At 42.3% G+C, this 22169-nt stretch overlaps 1 protein-coding gene and 1 non-coding gene across 2 annotated transcripts; one reads left to right on the top strand and one right to left on the bottom strand.

The window, feature by feature from the left end:
- Positions 1–21347, top strand: zgc:113232 (uncharacterized protein LOC541546 homolog). Its single transcript, XM_063880058.1, has 26 exons — positions 1–957; positions 2920–3001; positions 4316–4381; positions 4602–4774; positions 4865–4999; positions 5193–5246; positions 5349–5402; positions 7930–7983; positions 8189–8242; positions 8361–8414; positions 9830–9883; positions 10141–10194; positions 10937–10990; positions 11553–11597; positions 15369–15422; positions 15497–15550; positions 15863–15916; positions 16077–16148; positions 16236–16271; positions 17418–17462; positions 17583–17615; positions 18097–18243; positions 18989–19165; positions 19703–19793; positions 20078–20155; positions 20466–21347. The coding sequence occupies exons 1-26, from the start codon at positions 937–939 to the stop codon at positions 20669–20671; spliced, it is 2001 nt and encodes a 666-aa protein (XP_063736128.1). The 5' UTR covers positions 1–936; the 3' UTR covers positions 20672–21347.
- On the bottom strand, positions 4062–4133 carry trnap-ugg (transfer RNA proline (anticodon UGG)). Its single transcript has one exon. It is a non-coding gene; the product is annotated as a tRNA-Pro (tRNA).
- Positions 21348–22169: the final 822 nt, after the last annotated feature.

Here is a 22169-nt window from a genome sequence, read left to right as displayed (position 1 = left end):
AAGTAGAAGTACTCAGATCTTGTACTTGAGTAAAGTAGAAGTACTCAGATCTTGTACTTGAGTAAAGTAGAAGTACTCAGATCTTGTACTTGAGTAAAGTAGAAGTACTCAGATCTTGTACTTGAGTAAAGTAGAAGTACTCAGATCTTGTACTTGAGTAAAGTAGAAGTACTCAGATCTTGTACTTGAATAAAAGTAGAAGTACTCAGATCTTGTACTTGAGTAAAGTAGAAGTACTCAGATCTTGTACTTGGGTAAAGTAGAAGTACTCAGATCTTGTACTTGGGTAAAGTAGAAGTACTCAGATCTTGTACTTGGGTAAAGTAGAAGTACTCAGATCTTGTACTTGAGTAAAGTAGAAGTACTCAGATATTGTACTTGAGTAAAAGTAGAAGTACTCACATCTTGTACTTGGGTAAAGTAGAAGTACTCAGATCTTGTACTTGGGTAAAGTAGAAGTACTCAGATCTTGTACTTGGGTAAAGTAGAAGTACTCAGATCTTGTACTTGGGTAAAGTAGAAGTACTCAGATCTTGTACTTGAGTAAAGTAGAAGTACTCAGATCTTGTACTTGAGTAAAGTAGAAGTACTCGGGTCTTGTACTTGAGTAAAAGTAGAAGTACTCGGGTCTTGTACTTGTACACACTTCTCTTGTGTGCTGGTGATACAGTGGGACTGCTGCACAGCTCCCAGTGAAAGTGAAGTGTGGCTCTGTCCCTGCTCTTCCCTGGCCTCAGGTATTTCTCACCCGGTTGAGACGCAGAGATGGAGGACGAGGAGGATCAGAGCCTGGGAACCTGAGGGCTCCTGAGACAGAGCGACCACAGCATGCTGTGAGGAGAGCTGCTCAGGAAAAAGCTAAATCAGGTCTTTTTTTTTGTCTGTCCTCGTCTGAATCCTGAAAGCGTGCGGAGGACCTGCTTAATCTGCTGCACCATGGGGGCCTCCAGCAACACGGTAAGAGTCCGGGTTTGGTGCCCTGTGGCCCTGCAGGTATGTTTGTGTGGAAATCAGTGGTGGGAGAAATACTCAGATCTTGTTGTAAAAGTAGAAGTTCCAGAGTGTAGGACTACTCTGTTACAAGTAAAAGTGGAGAAGTGTTAGCATTGATTTGAAGCTCCTAGGGTTAAATTGAACGGACTTTGTTTCTGTGTGTGGGTGATGGAGAGGAAACCGTGGATACAGATCAGGTGTGAGCTGTTTGCTTTTGGAGAAGTCGAAGGTAGTCATTTAAACCCCAAACACCTTGTACAGAAAGATGTCCAGGTGTAGGTACTCTATGTTGTTGTATGTATGCTAACATATGATATGATGTAGATAAATCACTTTCACACAGTTTTGGTTAAAGACTTCCTCTCCTCTTACTTTCATTTGCTTTTAGAGTGCAATCATTTCGACCTAAATGGAAGAAAGAGACGATAAAGAAAGTTAAGGATGAGTTTAGCTCTCCTGAAGTTCATATCTTTATCTTGTATCAAAGTTATCCTGCCTCGTCTCTAAACTGGACTTCTTTCTGAGTACTTCCTGTGATGTCAGCTGGTCCTCACATGTTGAAATACCAGCTCTTGTTGTTGTATAATAAAATGAGTTCTTTATTAAGATGTTGGCATATTCGATGTCTCTGTTCTTTACTTGGTTTCTTCGGATCAGATGCTTTTTCAGCTCGGTAAAGTCGTGTCAACTCAACATTTTTCCCTTGACAGTTTTTCGGTCAAACAAACCCTATTTTTACTGAACTGCTGTGCAATTTGTACACTACAGGTGGTATTTCTCCCCAAAACTCTGTTAAAATGTTTTTATTTGGTCTTAAAATAATATGTTAGTATCTCTTTAGCGACCTGCACACATACAGGAGTGATAACCCTTTCTAAAGACAACCACAGAAGAATCCACTTTAAGTTAAGGTGAACAGTGAGGTCCAAACAGAGAGCCTTTCTGTGCATCATTCTCCACTTTGGTCAATAATGACTGATTTAATTTCAACACTCGGCTGCGTTTGGAGTTTTTCTCTTGGAAGATTCCTCATATATCTGTTTTTAAAGGGAGTTTGGTTGAAAAAATAAAGGATTTATTTTCCACAGGCTTTGTTTACTCAATTAATACATCACTACTTTAGTAAGGTAAAGAATGCATGTCAATATTAAGCCCCAAAAGAAACAAAACACCCTCAAATGTAAAATTGTTGCATGCAACAAAACGTTTAACTCTAATGTTAGAGATGACAGAGCGTGGAGGGTCTCACCTCTCAGCCCCGGAGGTCCTGCAGTCTTCAGTTTGTTGTCTCTGCAGCATTTCACCTAACGCTGCTATGGCTGCACGCTCTGTGACCTGTAGCAGAGGTGGAAAGTACCTTTACTCAAGTACAATTTAAAGAGTACAAGTAGAAGTACTCAGGTCTTGTACTTGTACTCTTTAAATTGTACTTGAGTAAAGTAGAAGTACCAGAGTGTAGGAATACTCTGTCACAGTGAAAGTATTCTAAATGTTCCTCCAGTGAAAGTAGAAAGTACTCTCCTCTAAATGTACTTAAAGTAGCGACAGTAAAAGTAGTCATTGTCTGATTGGTCCATTTCAGAATAATATCTCTGATATGTTTTATAATGATTGATCATTAAAGTGTTCTCAGAGCTGGTAAAGGTGCAGCTAGTTTGAATGGCTTTGTATACTGCAGGGTAGCTGCTGGATTTTCTGCAGGTGAACTACAGTCTGATTTAAGGGGTTATATTTACCATCAGTAATCAGAATCTGCCTAGCAACTAAAGGGATTAAATACATGTAGTGGAGTAAAAGTACACCACCTACCTCTGAACTGTAGTTAGGTAGAAAGTAGAGTAAAATGTAATTACTGAATTAAAGTACAAGTACCTCATAATTGTACTTTCAGTTATTTATCATGTAATGCCTGTGTTTCTCCTGCAGGCGTCTCTCCTCTCACGGCTGCTGGTGTTCATGCTGTTCGTCTCCTCTCTCGGTCAGGAGGAACTCTCTGGAAACCACTCAGGTCAGAGCTGCTGCCATGGAACAACACTTTTATTTATCATTAGTTTACTCTCCCGCAGTGTGAAGCCTGAAATGTTGAGTACCCCAAAGTTTTAGTTAGTTTGTAGGGGTCGTATCACAGAGAAACAGCTGGATGCTAGCTTGCACATGTTGGGCAATTTCACAATGAGCACGAGTTGCGATAATTACCATTATAGCTATGTAAACAACAGTAAAAGAAATGCTTTGACAGTGTATGAGTGGTTTAGGGGGTTATTGAGGATGCTGAATCCATTTCGGACATTTCCAGGATCATAAATGGCAGTTTTAAGCTTAAAGTGGTCATATCTGTTCTCTCTGTGGACTGATTTTGACTCATGGTGTTGGGACCATTTGATATAGAGAGCACAAGATGACCATTATTATCTCTACTGTGGACAAATTATTTTTCACATAAATAAGCAATCTTTCCAATCCAGATGATCCAGAGTCCCCTAAATCTTCAAAATCGACCCAAATTTAATCAAAATCAGCCCAAAGAGAAGACACACATTGGTGTTTTCTGGTGAAAAGTGCAATTTTTTATCCTGAAAATGTCAGAGATGGATCTTCAATAACCCCTCCCAAATTGTCCAAATCAGCCAAGCTATTTATTAACTATTGTCAACATATGCTAATTAATGCTAATTGTGCTAATTGCCCAACATATGCAGGTTAGCATCCTGCAGCTTCTATGTGCTGGGGACCCCTACCCTAACATAAAACTTTGGGGTCCTCAACATGTCAGGGTTCACAGCAGGACTCCTTGAGCTGGCAGAGAGACTATAGAGGACTTCAGGAATCAAACTCAGTCGCTGAGAGGCTGATCGGGCCTGGTCGCACTTACTCGATCAGAACAAAATGACTTTACTGAAATCAAAATGCATTGAGGAAAGATAGACAATCATAACTCACTGGCTCTTTGAGATTTGGTGTTACATTGTGTTTGTGTCTTCACCCATCAGTGTTGATTTTTTGGTTCATTTTGACATACAAGGTTATAGGGGCAATACTTATCTCTGAGGCTCATAAACTCAAAGGAAGGGCTCGTCCGGGATTTGAACCCGGGACCTCTCGCACCCAAAGCGAGAATCATACCCCTAGACCAACGAGCCACCCTGTTTCACCTGGAGTGTTGTGTGTTTGTGTGTTTGTGTGTGTGTGTGTGTGTGTGTGTGTGTGTGTGTGTGTGTGTGTGTGTGTGTGTGTGTGTGTGTGTGTGTGTGTGTGTGTGTGTGTGTGTGTGTGTGTGTGTGTGTGTGTGTGTGTGTGTGTGTGTGTGTGTGTGTGTGTGTAGGTGAGGAACACACCTTTGAAGGCTCTCTGGTCGACAGCTACGACAACTTGGCCCCTCCTCAGCCAGGTGAGCGCCGTGACTGTATATAAGTATTCCTCTAAAGACAGCTCTGTATGTTTTCTGTAAACGTTTCACTTATTTGTTTTTGTTTGCTTCGTTTTTACTTTAGCTTCTCAAAGTATTTTTATTTTATTTTGAAATGGAGCAACTTTCACAAAATCCTTTTCCCCCACCAGGGATTTGGGATTATTCTTTGTAAAGACTTGCTGTCTCCTCTGCCTTCCAGAGTATCCTCCCGAGCCGACTGACAGCTACGATGAAGACAACAGGTCGGGGGAGGAAGTCTACGACCCGTACGGCCCGGAGCCCACCCAGGTGACCATGATCACAGAGGAGGCTGTCCCCTACGCCACCACCGCCGAGTCCCACTACGCCAAGGAGGACACAGAGACCATGCGGGTGTGAACGCAGAGCGCTTATTTAACTATGGAATAATATAGGTAAAGCTCCCACAGCTCTATAAACACACTTTGATTCGTGGTGTTTCAGGTCCCCTATCGTCCTGCAAGGCCGGACGACGGATCCTCGGAGGAGTCCGGAGACAACGCAGACCTCGGGGAGAGTCCGACCGAGTGCGACTGTGAGCCCGGGCAGCCCGGCTTCGCTGGCTTCGCCGGACCAAAGGTACCGACTGCTTTCATCCCATCATGATGTCTTTATTCTCAGTGAACATGACGTAACAGTTTAAGGGACACAGGAGGTGAAAGGTATGAGAATAAAAAACACAATAAAATGAAGAAGCATCCCTCAGACAAAACCAATCAATTACACACAAAAATATTACAACTGCAATTAATATCTGTTGTCTTCCTGTCAGGGATCCAGAGGCCTGCAGGGTAAAACTGGAGAGCCAGGAACTCAAGGCAGAGAGGTGACAGTCCTACTGCGTTTTCATTCATGAGGAGAAAACACACATAGCGTGCGATCGGGGCGCGCTGAGGGTCTTATCTGTGGTTCGTTTGTTTATTTTCAGGGTTATAAAGGACCCAAAGGGGTTCGAGGAAGAGGAGGAGACACCGGACCAGTGGTAAGGAAATCACATGACACCATGCATTATCATTTATGAACTTATAACTAAAGATTCTCCAGCACTGGGTCAAAGTAACAGCAGGTGAACAATGGAGCAAAGGTGAACTGAAAATGAGAGCAAGGAAACAAGTGAAAACAAGGAAGGGGAACATTCAATTTATTATTTGCATACTGAGTGAAAGGGCGGATACAAACTCTATTGAAAACATAATGAAATGCAAGGACATATTTGATTTACAAATAAAGAGTAAGGATTTAAAGTGCTTCTAAACTAAGTGAGTATTCCTGTACTGTATGTATACCAAAACCAATTAACCACAAAAACAAAACTTCAAATAAAAAAAAGGTGGAAAACAAAACACAAATTAAACTACATGTGTCTATGTGGTCTCTACTTTAAAGAGTCCTCTCCGGCTGATGTTCAGGTCTATATCAGTATGTAGAGTCTACTTTAAAGAGTCCTCTCCGGCTGATGTTCAGGTGTATATCAGTATGTAGTCTCTACTTTAAAGAGTCCTCTCCTGCTGATGTTCAGGTGTATATCAGTATGTAGAGTCTCTACTTTAAAGAGTCCTCTCCTGCTGATGTTCAGGTGTATATCAGTATGTAGTGTCTCTACTTTAAAGAGTCCTCTCCTGCTGATGTTCAGGTGTATATCAGTATGTAGTGTCTCTACTTTAAAGAGTCCTCTCCTGCTGATCTTCAGGTGTATATCAGTATGTAGTGTCACTACTTTAAAGAGTCCTCTCCTGCTGATGTTCAGGTGTATATCAGTATGTAGTGTCTCTACTTTAAAGAGTCCTCTCCTGCTGATGTTCAGGTGTATATCAGTATGTAGTCTCTACTTTAAAGAGTCCTCTCCTGCTGATGTTCAGGTGTATATCAGTATGTAGTGTCTCTACTTTAAAGAGTCCTCTCCTGCTGATCTTCAGGTGTATATCAGTATGTAGTGTCACTACTTTAAAGAGTCCTCTCCTGCTGATGTTCAGGTGTATATCAGTATGTAGTGTCTCTACTTTAAAGAGTCCTCTCCTGCTGATGTTCAGGTGTATATCAGTATGTAGAGTCTCTACTTTAAAGAGTCCTCTCCTGCTGATGTTCAGGTGTATATCAGTATGTAGAGTCTCTACTTTAAAGAGTCCTCTCCTGCTGATGTTCAGGTGTATATCAGTATGTAGCGTCTCTACTTTAAAGAGTCCTCTCCTGCTGATGTTCAGGTGTATATCAGTATGTAGTGTCTCTACTTTAAAGAGTCCTCTCCTGCTGATGTTCAGGTGTATATCAGTATGTAGAGTCTCTACTTTAAAGAGTCCTCTCCTGCTGATGTTCAGGTGTATATCAGTATGTAGAGTCTCTACTTTAAAGAGTCCTCTCCTGCTGATGTCCAGGTGTATATCTGTATGTAGCATCTCTACTTTAAAGAGTCCTCTCCTGCTGATGTTCAGGTGTATATCAGTATGTAGAGTCTCTACTTTAAAGAGTCCTCTCCTGCTGATGTCCAGGTGTATATCTGTATGTAGCATCTCTACTTTAAAGAGTCCTCTCTGCTGATGTTCAGGTGTATATCAGTATGTAGTGTCTCTACTTTAAAGAGTCCTCTCCTGCTGATGTTCAGGTGTATATCAGTATGTAGTGTCTCTACTTTAAAGAGTCCTCTCCTGCTGATGTTCAGGTGTATATCAGTATGTAGTGTCTCTACTTTAAAGAGTCCTCTCCTGCTGATGTTCAGGTGTATATCAGTATGTAGTGTCTCTACTTTAAAGAGTCCTCTCCTGCTGATGTTCAGGTGTATATCAGTATGTAGTGTCTCTACTTTAAAGAGTCCTCTCCTGCTGATGTTCAGGTGTATATCAGTATGTAGAGTCTCTACTTTAAAGAGTCCTCTCCTGCTGATGTTCAGGTGTATATCAGTATGTAGTGTCTCTACTTTAAAGAGTCCTCTCCTGCTGATGTTCAGGTGTATATCAGTATGTAGTGTCTCTACTTTAAAGAGTCCTCTCCTGCTGATGTTCAGGTGTATATCAGTATGTAGTGTCTCTTTATGTTTCTCATACTGCCTGTGCTGCAGCTCCTCTTTTCACCCTCTGTCTGAAACCAGAGCCCAGTCTGCTCTGATTGGTTAACGTGCTTAAAGATCAGATCAGACTTTATTTATAAGTATAAAACTTGTTTTGCCAGAGTTACAAATATCCAATAAACACAGCAGCATAATAACAACGTCCCGCCCCTTAGCCTATCACGTACCATGTGTTGGAGCGCTAGCCAATAGGAGCGTGAGTGTTCCACAGTGATGTCACTATGATACAGAGGTAAACAAAGGTGACAAATGAAAGCGTCTCAGGTGTGTGGGGGAAAACTGCCTCTGGAGGGAACACAGGGATTTTAGCCCCTGCTGACCGTTCACATGCACTAAAACCTATATGACACACCACACACTGTTTTCAGAATGACTGATAACCCCGTGTGTTATTAGGATGCAGCTTCTTTATTTGAGTAGTGACGACCTTTGACCCCTCCTCTTGCAGGGCGCCGTGGGAGCTGAAGGAGACGACGGAGCGTCGGGTTTCTCTGGAGCCATGGTGAGGTTAAAACCAGTCAGAGAATACGTTCATTATTAACACGGTTTTATAATTTGACAACAAAGCAGAACTTGAAAGCTGAAATGAACGGTAGTGTCGAGCCTCATAGATTCCAGATTCTCCTTTTCAAATAAAACAAGTTAATATTTACACTTTGAGAAGAAGTTATAAATATATAAGTAACTGAGCCTTTTGACCTCGACAGGGAGAGCCTGGACTCATAGGAGACCTAGGAGAGCAGGGAGTGCTGGGTCTGAAGGTACACACACACACACACACACACACACACACACACACACACACACACACACTTTTACTGCCACCTGAGAGCAGATTATTGTTTAATGTTGTTATCAAAATGTGACATGTGTTTTCAGGGGGACATCGGGATGGAGGGACCCCGCGGAGGAGTGGGAGGCACTGGTAACGCTGTAAGGAAACACAACACACACACACACACACACACACACACACACACACACACACACACACACACACACACACACACACATACGTTCAAACTAAGAGTCATCTTTCTATTCAAAATAAAACAGGAAGTCAATCAGTAGAAAAGTCTATATTCGGATTAACAGAAAAGGAAATAAGTTACAGATTAAAATGTGTCTTAACTTAAAGTTGTTTCATCAAATTTGTAAATGCAGAATAAATTAGTCTACCAGGTTTGGCTTTTTAATGTATCAGCTAAGTCAGAATTTTGAGATTTTAAGAAAAAGTCAGAACTTTTTAATTTTGAGAAGAAAAAAAAGTTGATATTTTTAGAAAAAATGAATAAAAATCTTTTAATTTTGAGAAGAAAAAAAAGTCAGATTTTATTTTGAATACATTTTTCAGAGTGAGAGTTGAGTGTTAATATGTTAGGTTTATTCCACAGTACAGTGGACCTGTGATTGAAGGTTAGCTGTTGATCCAGCATTTATTCCTTCATGCTGTTGGGAAACCCCAGGGTTTCTGCTCCTCCACCTGCCGTTTAGTCAACACAACAAACAGGTGGTGCAGTAAAAACAGGCTGCAGGTGAATTTACGGGGCTTAACCGTTATTGCTGTTAAACAACATCTGAAATGAACTGCTTTTTTATCTGTTTTTCCAAACTGTTCATAACAATTATGTGACTTCATTACCAACGTACCTTTATCTGTAGCGTCTTCAGGAACAGAGAGAGGCCGAGGTCGGGCTCTGGCTGTTCTAACGAGCTATCAAAAATCCATTGCTGCGACAAAAAGGATATTAATTTAAGGAAAATGGTGAACTTATTATAACAAGCACATATATTATCAGAATCATAAGGCCTGTGTTCGTCCCACAGAGGGGAAATGTACAGCACGTAATCAGCCAGAGAGAGCTTAATATTAACCAAGAAGCACGCAGACAAACATCAAACTACCGTTCTGAGATAGCGTGCAGGTAAAAGTATTGAGGGTGGAAGTATATATTGCACATAAGCAGTCTTACAGTGTGAGACTTACAGAGTGTTATCTTCTTATTGGACCCTTTCTTACACACTCACCTCACACAGGGGATGGGATTCACCGAGTGCAGCCGATGTGAACCACGCAAACCAACACACTTATGAATATACTAAATGATAATGTTGAAGAACTGAATACAAACACTAACCTTATGAAACGTACAGCACAGGTCAGCGCCTTCTGAAAGGCATGGCTCGGTTTGTTGAGTTTGCTTTGGATTCATTTCTGTTTATTAACTCACATTTAAACAGGCAGGTCTGCACAGATACATCCATTTAGAGTCAGCGTTACACACACACACACACACACACACACACACACTCATTCATTTATTGGTGTTTATTTGTTTATATTTCAGGGCCCTGGAGGTGAGGCTGGCTCTACAGGACCGAGGGGAGGTAAAGGGATCAAGGTACTGATTTACGCTTCTCATATTTACCTGAAATGTTTCATTTACTTCTACTTTTGTTCACATTCGATTGTTACGCTTCATTTGTCAGAGGTTTGATTTTTAACCCAGTTTCCAATCCAAATATTTCCGTGATTTATGGCTTCAGATAATCATCATAAATCTGGTTGATGTTTTCTCTCTTCTGGATCTGTGTTTTTGTTTGTTCTTCAGCATTTGTTTTTAACTCTCATCTCTGGGTCTGGTTTTTTTCTGCTCAGGGGTCTCTTGGTGACGACGGCAGCGAGGGTCCAATTGGACGGGAAGGACTGAAGGTATGGAAACAAAATCAGATTATAATAACTGGCCGAATAAATAAATAAATGTCTTTCATTGTACCAATAATAATAGTACAAATAAATGTAGGCATGAATAAATGTGATTAAGTGACATAAATGTATTTTCTGTTTCTGTATTTATTTACCTTTTCATTTATTTGTAACTTTGAAGTTTTCCCTAAATTTAAAGTGTTTATTCCACCTTTTCTTTTCATTATAAATACATTCATTCCATTTTAAATGCATTGATCTGTTATTTTTATCCATTTAATTTTCCAAACTTTAATTGTTCTGTTTCATCTCTTCCTGAAAATGAAACGGGGAGACAAAGATCGATTTCAGGAAAAAAAAAACCACATTTTTTTGTTTCTTTTTTACATTTTTTATCAGAATTTTATAAAAACTCAGCGTTTTATTTTAAAAAGTTAGAATTTTTGAGAATTTTGAGATTATTTTAAAAAGTCTGAATTTTGCGAAGAAATAAGAATTATGAGATTTTAAATAAAAGTCAGAATTTTTCAATTTTGAGAAAAAAAAGTTCAAATGTGATTTTGAGCAAAAAGTCAGATTTATGTAAAATTGCAAAATAAAGTAAAATGTTGAGATGTATTCATTTTGGGGCAAAAGTCAGAATTATGAGCATTTAAGAAGCTTTTTATTTCTGCTGTACCTCTTCTTCACCAGCACAGGTCGATGAAGAGGTAAAAAATAGTCTCTAATCTTCGGTTCTTTCCCACAGGGTCAGATCGGAGGTCCCGGGTCTCCAGGAGACGTTGGCGACCAAGGATACACAGTGAGTAAAATCCTCAATCATAAACTGTATTCCATGTCATTCAAATTCAAGAAGAAGGATTAAACACGAGGAATGCCTTAATCAGACTGACACAAATCAAAAAGAACGGTACCAAAGAGGGAACGGAGAGTAGACAGAATCAGAAACAGCTTTATTGGCCCGTAGGTTAACCAACACCAGGGATTTGTCCTGGTGTTTTTGGTGCCTACATATACATACATACACATACATATACATACATACATACATACGATGATAAAAAACTAGGAAAAAGTGAGAGAAATATGTAGAACTGAGAGAATATGCAAACAGAAATATGTAGAACTGAGAGGGTGAAATGTAGTGTTTGTTGTCCCTTCAGAGTGCAGTAACTAACATGGGGAGCTCAGACTCATCCAGTGTGACTTTAATCAAAAGAAAATGTATGTACTGTTTTTAATCAGCTGCCTCCCATGTGCTTTTACAGATAAGCGTTCCTTAATCAGAGCTCCAGATTTGAGTTGTATTCCTCATCAACCTGATGTGTATTGGTGATGAAATACTTCCTGTTTGTTATCCTCAGGGCTATCCTGGACAGACTGGCTCGAGGGGACCAGGCGGACCAAAGGTACACACGTGTTACTTGATTTCCTAATAGTTAACCATAAAGTATCACTCATAGGTTATCCTGAGTTCCATCCCAATCTCACCGGGGCTATGATAAGGATCTTTTCTGTCTCTGTTTCAACGGAGAATTTGAGTTTCCAATTGACCAGCTTTCTGTTTAACAAAATTAATTCCAGGGAAGAAATACTGAAACTTCAATGTGTGTGTGAGTCAGTGTGAGTCAGTGTGAGTCAGTGTGAGGCAGTGTGAGGCAGTGTGAGGCAGTGTGAGGCAGTCCCTGTTTCCAAAAGTGGCAACAGTCCACTTTAAGATGCTGTTAATAATCAGGGGTTGCAAAAACTAGTAGGTTATGGTCGTTAAAGGGACCATATTCTGTTCAGGTGTATGTCAGTATGTAGCGTCTCTTTATGTCTCTCATACTGCCTGTGCTGCAGCTCCTCTTTTCCCCCTCTGTCTGAAACCAGAGCCCAGTCTGCTCTGATTGGTTAGCTGGCCGGTTCTGTTGTGATCGGTCAACTTCTTACAGATGTCCCGCCCCTTTTAGCCTTAAATGAAGAATCACGTACAATGTGTCGGAGCGCTAGCCGGTGGAAGCTCGAGTTTTAACAAGTAAACAAAGGAGACCGATGGATGCGTTTCAGGCTGAGGTTCGGGTTAGAAAAACCTATATGACACACTTCATCAGAGGGAAAACCCCAAAAAGTCCAACTTGACCCTTTAAGCTGAATTCAGTTCTTTCATTCTGAACTGCTTTTGAATTTGTGGATTTTTGAGGTGAGTCTCCCAGTTTAAGGGACTTTCATTATTTCTCAATATGCACCCGAAGTCACAAAAAGGAACCAAAAGTGCTGTGGGACTCTTTTTAGTTTCACTCTCTTTTTGCTTAACCTTCATTTAGACCCGATTACATAAGGTCAGATAATGTTATCACAGAAAAACTGAAACAAAAAGCGAGACAATCAGATCATTGTGTTAGTCTGGAGAGCACCCAATGACACACACATGACTCGCTACAGCAGGTGTGGTAGTTTCAGTTGTCTCAAAGGTTTCTCTGTGGCTGTAAGCTTCATTGGAATTAAAGAGTCCTCTCCTGCTGATGTTCAGGTGTATATCAGTATGTAGCGTCTCTACTTTAAAGAGTCCTCTCCTGCTGATGTTCAGGTGTATATCAGTATGTAGAGTCTCTACTTTAAAGAGTCCTCTCCTGCTGATGTTCAGGTGTATATCAGTATGTAGCGTCTCTACTTTAAAGAGTCCTCTCCTGCTGATGTTCAGGTGTATATCAGTATGTAATGTCTCTACTTTAAAGAGTCCTCTCCTGCTGATGTTCAGGTGTATATCAGTATGTAGAGTCTCTGCTTTAAAGAGTCCTCTCCTGCTGATGTTCAGGTGTATATCAGTATGTAGCGTCTCTACTTTAAAGAGTCCTCTCCTGCTGATGTTCAGGTGTATATCAGTATGTAGAGTCTCTACTTTAAAGAGTCCTCTCCTGCTGATGTTCAGGTGTATATCAGTATGTAGAGTCTCTACTTTAAAGAGTCCTCTCCTGCTGATGTTCAGGTGTATATCAGTATGTAGAGTCTCTACTTTAAAGAGTCCTCTCCTGCTGATGTTCAGGTGTATATCAGTATGTAGTGTCTCTACTTTAAAGAGTCCTCTCCTGCTGATGTTCAGGTGTATATCAGTATGTAGCGTCTCTACTTTAAAGAGTCCACTCCTGCTGATGTTCAGGTGTATATCAGTATGTAGAGTCTCTACTTTAAAGAGTCCTCTCCTGCTGATGTTCAGGTGTATATCAGTATGTAGTGTCTCTACTTTAAAGAGTCCTCTCCTGCTGATGTTCAGGTGTATATCAGTATGTAGCGTCTCTACTTTAAAGAGTCCACTCCTGCTGATGTTCAGGTGTATATCAGTATGTAGAGTCTCTACTTTAAAGAGTCCTCTCCTGCTGATGTTCAGGTGTATATCAGTATGTAGAGTCTCTACTTTAAAGAGTCCTCTCCTGCTGATGTTCAGGTGTATATCAGTATGTAGAGTCTCTACTTTAAAGAGTCCTCTCCTGCTGATTTTCAGGTGTATATCAGTATGTAGAGTCTCTACTTTAAAGAGTCCTCTCCTGCTGATGTTCAGGTGTATATCAGTATGTAGTGTCTCTACTTTAAAGAGTCCTCTCCTGCTGATGTTCAGGTGTATATCAGTATGTAGCGTCTCTACTTTAAAGAGTCCTCTCCTGCTGATGTTCAGGTGTATATCAGTATGTAGAGTCTCTACTTTAAAGAGTCCTCTCCTGCTGATGTTCAGGTGTATATCAGTATGTAGAGTCTCTACTTTAAAGAGTCCTCTCCTGCTGATGTTCAGGTGTATATCAGTATGTAGTGTCTCTACTTTAAAGAGTCCTCTCCTGCTGATGTTCAGGTGTATATCAGTATGTAGCGTCTCTACTTTAAAGAGTCCTCTCCTGCTGATGTTCAGGTGTATATCAGTATGTAGTGTCTCTACTTTAAAGAGTCCACTCCTGCTGATGTTCAGGTGTATCTCAGTAGTGTCTCTACTTTAAAGAGTCCACTCCTGCTGATGTTCAGGTGTATCTCAGTAGTGTCTCTACTTTAAAGAGTCCTCTCCTGCTGATGTTCAGGTGTATCTCAGTATGTAGTGTCTCTACTTTAAAGAGTCCTCTCCTGCTGATGTTCAGGTGTATCTCAGTAGTGTCTCTGCTTTAAAGAGTCCTCTCCTGGGTCATGTCTCCATGCTTTAATGTTCTAAAAGCTCTTGTTATTTCTCATTCTGCCTTTTTAAGAAAACTGCATTAGGCTAGTTGTTTTAGGCTAGTTGAAGTGTTCTCTTAGTGAGTGAGAATGAAACTAAGAAGTGCAGGCACAGAGCTGATGGATGTTTACAGAGTAATTAAGCACATTTAAAACTAAATGCAGAAGTAAAAGTGAAAGTCAGAGGCGTCAGCGTGTATTTGTATAACCATATCATCTTCAGGTGGCGTCGCTGTTTAACCGGTCCAGACACATCGCTGTGACTCAGAGCTGACACGGATGATCCTCTCACTTTCTGTTTGACAATAAGTGAAGTACTGGTTCTAAATCCTCTGAGGTGCAAGACGTAGCAGCAGGCCGTACACTAAAAACAACCATTTAAAGAGTTCCACCTGGGGGCTCCTCGTTCATCACCGAATACACTTCAAATCTTCCTCCTCCTAACTCACAAAGCCCTCAACATCCAGGCCCCCTCCTCCCTGACTAACCTGTTCCCGTAGCCTTTGCTCATCACAGGCCAACCTGGAATAAAAGACCCCCCCCCCTCTTTCTGTCCTGATCCATCTCTATAAAAACCTGTCTGAAAATCAGCTGGTCAGATTTTGGACACTTTGTGACGCCACAATGCTTTTTTGTTAGCCAAGAACCAACCAACGTTACCCCCCCCCCACACACCTGATCACCTGGATCCCCTCCTAGAGCACCATTGTGTTTCTTTAAACCAATTAGCTCTCAGAGGGGCGTGGCCAGCAGCAGCTCGTTAGCATTTAAAGCTACAGACACAGAATCAGCACTTTAGGAACAGGGCTGAAACAGAGGGGGTTATGGGATGATCTGTTTGGTGTTTCAGCCAATCAGAGACAGGCTCTGTATATGTCTGACACCTGGAACCCCTGTTGAAAGGGGGTATAGTAGCGGAGCTTTACAGTAAATGGATGTTACACAGTATTAATATATTCTGGGCAGCGTTTTCTCTCTTGTGATGTTGCCTCCCTTTTCTCCCTCAGGGCACTCAAGGTCACGGCGGCCTGCCGGGCAGCGACGGTGACCCCGGAGATGACGTGAGTTTAATACATTTAGAGTCACTAATATCTACAAACTGTCCTCTGATCTTCATGGCTGTTTCCCTCCTCAGGGTCCCATCGGAGTCCCCGGGGTGATGGGAGATCCGGGGCTGTTCGGAGCCAAGGTAACAAACAGTACAGAGAACTCCATTCATGCAAATTAGAAATCACATTTATACTTAATTACATATGAGAAGGTTACTGTGGCCTCAGAAGCTCATAAACCAACTGAGGCTTATTTTGACCTCTCTGCAGAAATTAAGGAGGGCAACAATGATCCAATGAATCTCAAAGTGCCTCCAAGGAGCAGAAATAAATGTGTTGATCCAAAAGAGAAATCACTTTTATATATGATCTATATTTACTCTGTGGTTTGTGAGTACTCCTCCCCTGCTGAGCTCCTCCTCAGCGTCTTGACGTCTGCTCTGGTTCTGCAGGGCAGTAAAGGGGTTGCCGGTGTGAAGGGACCTCGAGGCAGAGTGGGCACTGTGGTGAGTGGATCTAAAGTCACCGGTTCAATTGCACACTCAGACATGATCAAGTGTGCTGGGCTTCGGGGCTCATTCTCCCGCTCAGGGTTGCAGGACTTTGAATCGTTGCAGAGTATTCCTGCACTCTGGTACTTTGACTTTTACACTGTGTGTTGATCAGGGAGCTGGAGGAGAGCAAGGAGATGCCGGAGTGCCGGGGAAACTCGGAGCGAAGGGTCTGCAGGGCTCGACTGTGAGTTCCTGCACAGATTAATGAATGCCCACATTTTGATATCCTCTGAAATGAGGTCATTTCAACTGTAACCTGAATCTCTTCCAGGGAGCCAAAGGTGAGACCGGACCCGATGGAGAGACGGTGAGACTTTATTCTATACAACTTTCTCTGTTCAGCAGAGCGATACATAAACAACTCAAATATCACACTGCTGAAAAACACACGTTTATTGATCCCAATTTTTGAAATGTTTCCTGCCACAGCAGCTTAGATAAGACAATGCACGTGAATGAGAAGTAAACATATTTAATACACAATCCAGGGTTTAGTCCTAACCATTAACAGGGTCTCTGCTCCCGCTTCCCTCAAACCGAAATACAGATTTACCCCTGAAAAGTTAAAGTGCTGTCAGGAAACAATCTCTCTGTTGGTCAGAAAGGGTTTAATGAGTCCAGAGATATGGAGATGGGGTCAGATGTCTGGTCAGACGGCAGAGACAGCTTACGGAGAATAAATAGGGGATGGATGTCCGGTGGGTCTGCGGGGGACGAGTGGCAGGCAGCAGGCTGACACTGAGACTGAGATTTCTGATCCTTTCTTTTACTCTCCTTCTTTCTGGAGAGGAAGTAAAGGAACTCTGGATCTATTTGTTGTTTGAGGTGCGATATACGACTCAGCAGCTTTAAGACGTGAAGACACTATTATTTTAATGCAGGAGTTTCACCTGAAAGTGGGCGGGGCTTAATTTAGACAGGAAGTGACATTAGCACCTCATGCTGTATTCTTCTAGAAAAAACCCTGCAATATAAATATACAGAATTCAAGGCAGTGTACATTATGCTATCAAACTCCCAGAATGTAAAACAATAATCTCTTTACAATTCAAAATACGAAGTTGAATACTCGATTCTGATTGGTCAATTTGGACCTTTCAGCGGTCAATATGACAGCAGTACAGTCTGCTGTTGAGCACTATAAAGAGTAGAATAGGAGATCTTAGATAAACCTTAGACCATAAAGTCCCTTCTTCTTAGATTAAAGCTTTGATCTGATTCTGATTATTCAGAAACCTAAAAATAGAGATGAAAACAAGGACTCAGATGACAGGACTGTGAGCGGACGGGTTTGAGCTGACGGGAGTTTCCCTCGTTGGTTTGTGCCTCGTCTCTCCTCTTTCACAATTGTTTACTACAAAGCAGTTTGTGTTCTTCTAACTCGAGTCGTCAATCACATGCTGTTTTGTGTTGAGAAATATTCCCAACTTCCTCCTCTGTTCTTCCTCTGCAGGGTGCTGCGGGGAGGAAGGGAGTCAAAGGTGTGAAAGCTCAAAAGGTAATTTATGTTACAGTCCGATAGTAAAACTCTGGCTCCACATATATTCTCCATTTCACTTCCTCTTCCTCCACACCTGCTGGGGTTTTACTGATGGCATTTTCCATTCTCACGTTTCAGGGCAGCGTGGGAGACCGTGGAGACAAAGGACAGGTGCTTACTCTCTTTACTCTATAACAAACCCTGACGACACTCAGGGAGTTTCCAAAACAGGCTCTGGTTTTACCGAATAATCTATAAATGGAGACTGTTTTACTGACTTATATTTAGTGCAAAATCATTTAAAAAGAATGATTATATTTTACATCTTAATTATCCTGATGTATCCATCACATGAGTACAATGAGGGTCGGCCCTGATTTACGGTAAAATGGTTAATAAACAGAGGATATTAAGCAGCTGTGTTATATATAAAAGCTTCAAAGGCTACAGGGTAGATGTGCAATGGAAAACAGAAGGCCCAGGGTCCTCCAACAATGCAAACTAACATAATAAGACATAAGACAGAAGTGTAGAAACAGTGCGAGAAGAAACCGAGGACAGTAGATGTGACGCACGAGAATCAGAAAGGCTGCACAGTGAAATAACAGATACAGCATGCTAACAGTTAGCCGCGCTTCCTGTTTTCCCACAGCGCGGACCTAAAGGTGCCGTGGGTCGTAATGGCGTCTCCGGCCCCGTGGGCCCCCCAGGCCTCCCGGGCTCCAGAGGAGAGCAGGGTCCTTTCGGGGACCTCGGTGTTCGAGGCCAGGCGGGACCCAAAGGAGCTCCGGGCCCCTCCGTGAGTATTTATAACACGTATTGATGAGTCGCAGCAGGGTGCAGATGGTGTTAAGCTACAGCCACGTTTTTGATCATATGGTTTATTGATCATGAAAAAAAGAGGGGTGCAGAAACAAGTCCTAAACCCAGCAATGACTTCACATCTCCTGTTCCCTCGTCTCAAATCAACATTCCTTTGACCCTCGTTGTGGTTAGAAGCCTGGAATAAGGTCTGTGGGCGACACAAGCTGCAGAGGTTTCCCCTCTCTGACATTAAACATCCCACAGCTCAGAAGCTTCCATGTGTCCTTAAATAACTGCGGTTGCTAACAAGGGACTAAGAGTCTCAGGAAAGACTCACTGTGTCCACCTGTAGCTCAGCGCTGGGGCAGTTTGTCTATAGCCTAACCTTTGCTTTATTCTTCTACCCATTGCATTCACGCTTCTAAAAGCTCAAAGCTCCGATCACGTGTGGACGTTATCCTGCTGAACAAAACCTGTGAAGCATTGTGAGTGTGTGTTTATTTTCTGCTGAAATCCAATGTGGAAATCCCTTTGCTTTTGGTCGAGGAACCCCTTTGAGATGTTAACTTTAGGGACTGCCCACAGAAACTCCCTCACACTGCGATTTGAGACTTTACATGCACAAAGCTATTTTACACACTGAAGGGAAGGGAAAACCCAGCGTTCATCAGGGCGTCTTTAGGTCCAGGTCCTCGGTGGCGGTGGCGTAGAGAAGGTGACGGGGTGTTCTGTGTCTGCAGGGTCCCGGTCTGACGGATGAGCAGGTGCTGCAGCTCTGCAGAGGCGTGGTCACCTCCCAGATATCCCAGTACGCCTCCTCCATCCGGGCCAAGTGCTCCCAGGGCTGCCCCATCAACAACAGGACCCTCATCGGGCCCCCGGGGGGAACGGGGCCCATGGGATCAGCAGGAAAACCCGTAAGAGACCCTCTAATAGTTGAAAGTGGGACAATAATTAAAGCTTTCACACATAACAGTGCACGTCTCCAGAGACTGATTGTAATGTAACATCCTCCCAACACCCAGTCCTGCTGCAGGACGATGCTGACCACCAGAGTTTATAGCACGCACAATCCTCGAACATCCGTTATAGTTAACGTAATAAAAACTGAAGAGTCATTTAAAGCGGTTTTAGTCGACTCATAGGTGCATCAAAAACGAATAAATAAGACTGTTGGACTATTCTCTAAGATACCAAAGTCCTTATCTTTAATAAAAACAAAAGGAATCTCTGAGATTAAAGTCACACATTGACAAGAACAGATGTGTGCATTTGGACTTCTCGACTGTCTCTCCTAAGACCTGTTTTTAATCTCAGAAAACATTCAGATTTTTTCCAGTAAATGTGTGGATTTTCCCTGACTGTCTGTCAGGTTCAGACCGTGCAGTGGTTTCCTGCTCACCCTGAAGAAAGCTGTAATTGGATGAACCATGTGTTCCTTCTCTTCCCATCAGGGAAAAGCCGGAAAGGTGGGAGCTAAAGGAGGGAGAGGAGCTCAAGGTGACCGAGGACTGGAGGGACAGAAAGGAGCGGAAGGAGACAGAGGTAAATCCCATTTCCATACATCCAGAACACACACACACACACACACACACACACACACACACACACACACACACACACACACACACACACACACACACACACACACACACACACACACACACACACACACACACACACACACACACACACACACACACACACACACACACACCACACACACACACACACACACACACACACACACACACACACACACACACACACACACACACACACACACACCTGTAGTTTTTAAGCTTTTTTCTCTGTGTATGGGTCAACAGGTCAGAAAGGAGCTAAAGGCCGTACAGGTGATGCAGGTAAAGGCATGCCAGGACCCGACGGACCACAAGGCCTCAGAGGTGAGACGCGATGAATGAAAACTTGAAGCTGCATTCAAATGATAAGCGATCGGCTCTTTGCTCACTGCAACGTTGAACAAACAGGTCATTGAAATTGAAACTCCCTCAGGACGGAACACAGGGACTTGAACCTTTGCAGACCATTGACTTCCACTAAATCTATGTAACACACTACAGCAGAGGGGAAACCCAGAATAGGTGCTCTTCATTTGTACATGCTTCTATGTACTTTTGAACGGGGCTTAAACTAAATAAATAATCATTTGCTGCTCGGGTTGTTTTCCTTCATTTTGTTATTTCCCCTCCGCAGGTTATCACGGTCACCCTGCAGAACCCAAGAACGGCATGGAGGGTCCTCGAGGTCCCCGAGGATTCCCTGGCGCTGTCGGTCAGGCGGGAATATTCGGGATCGCGGGAGTGCCGGGAATTTGCGAGGCGCGGGACTGCAGCATTCATGCGCCGGTGATGCGCAAAGAGCAGGGTCTGGTGAAAGGACCGCTCAGTGCTAACGTATGAACACACGAAGAACGTCAGAGAGCTGGTGGTGTTCCTTTCTCCCCCCCCACAGTGATCAAATCCGGTGCTCTGTTTTACTTCAAGGCAGTTTTCACATTGTTCATTCATTACCAGTCACATTATCATAGGAAGGCAGATTGAGCAGCATTTGTTGGCTTTGAGAACTCATTTCTAGAGATTTACCCACACAGGTTATCAATTAAAACAGAAAGGGAACCGAGGATAGAACCCTGAGGCTCTCCACTGGTGGCAGGTTTGGTAAGGAATGGGAAACTGTGCAGGAACTAAACAAGAAAAGACTTTTACATCTGACCCGGACACTGGTTTAGGGTTTAGGAGGTTGTATACTTTATAAAGATCGTTAAACTGTTACAGCTTTACGCAGGAGCAAAGACGTCTGTTCCATCAAACCAAAACTCCCTCGGTTGAATTTTTGCATCTGTAAAAAAAGTGCTAAAATGTAAATATGTTGTAAAGTATCTCAAATACATGTACTGTGATCTTTAAATGTTTGTCTTGTTGTCACCGTGTCGATTTGTTCCATAAGGTTTTGCGTTTCTGTACGATGTCTTTCAGAAGATAAGTCACAGGACAGATCTCGGTTCCAGATTTCTGATTCACTGAATGACCGTTGTGATGATCAGGCTTTTCAAAATAAAGTCCAATCTGATTATAATGTGTACGTGTTCGACAAGATGACCTTAATAAAGAAGTTCCGCTTTGGATTTATGAATGACTGATGAACATCTAAAAAAATGACCTCCCGTCAACGCTTTAACCAAATGATGTGGTTATTCTTCTCATCAGAATCAGAAGTACTTTATCTATCCCACGCTGGGGAATGTTTTCGTTGCGAAATACAAAGAGAAGCAAAACAAATACAAATAAGTAGAACTAAAAAAGAAAAATGTAAATCAGTCAAATGGAAACGGATGCATTTCTGATTTTTAATTACCTTTCACTTCACCCTGAGGTTTGTTGTTGATTGGTAAAAACTTTTTCTACAAAAATATCTTAACATATTTCAGTTCTCGCCAGAACACACGCCCGTATACGAGATGGCTCCGCGGACGTAGACAACGCGACGTCGGAGTTCCTGGGTAAACTCTGACTCTGATTCTGATGAAATGAAGACCAAATATTCCTCAAAACGAGCTGAAAATCACACTTGATTTGAACTTTTGAAAAGAAGACATTTATGCCGGCTGCACACTACATGCGGTAATACGTATCCGATTTGACCGGAAGTCATTCAATGTCAATGGAGATCCGCACTCCGTATGCGATCAGCTCCGGTCGAGAGCGGTGCGGAAGAAACACCGCATCCGAGGCCCTCCGCATACGTTAAAAATATTGAACTCCTCCGGTCAACCGCAAAGCTCGACCGTACGGCTGGTAGGACCGGAAGTTGTTGTTGCTATGGTGCCAATAAACAAACGTAAATTACTTTGCTGTTATAATAATAAAAACAACATTACAAGTGTAATTGTGAATATTT

This window comes from Eleginops maclovinus, chromosome 3, assembly GCF_036324505.1.
Source record: "Eleginops maclovinus isolate JMC-PN-2008 ecotype Puerto Natales chromosome 3, JC_Emac_rtc_rv5, whole genome shotgun sequence".
Classification (NCBI taxonomy): Eukaryota; Metazoa; Chordata; class Actinopteri; order Perciformes; family Eleginopidae; genus Eleginops; species Eleginops maclovinus.
This window is presented reverse-complemented; position numbering and strand designations above follow the sequence as displayed.

Excerpts from the sequence above, each read along its gene's own strand:
- zgc:113232 (XM_063880058.1), top strand. The coding sequence starts at position 937 with ATGGGGGCCTCCAGCAACACG. Across the intron at positions 5,247-5,348 it reads CAGGAACTCAAGGCAGAGAG|GGTTATAAAGGACCCAAAGG; the intron begins GTGACAGTCCTA and ends GTTTATTTTCAG. Across the intron at positions 8,243-8,360 it reads AGGGAGTGCTGGGTCTGAAG|GGGGACATCGGGATGGAGGG; the intron begins GTACACACACAC and ends ATGTGTTTTCAG.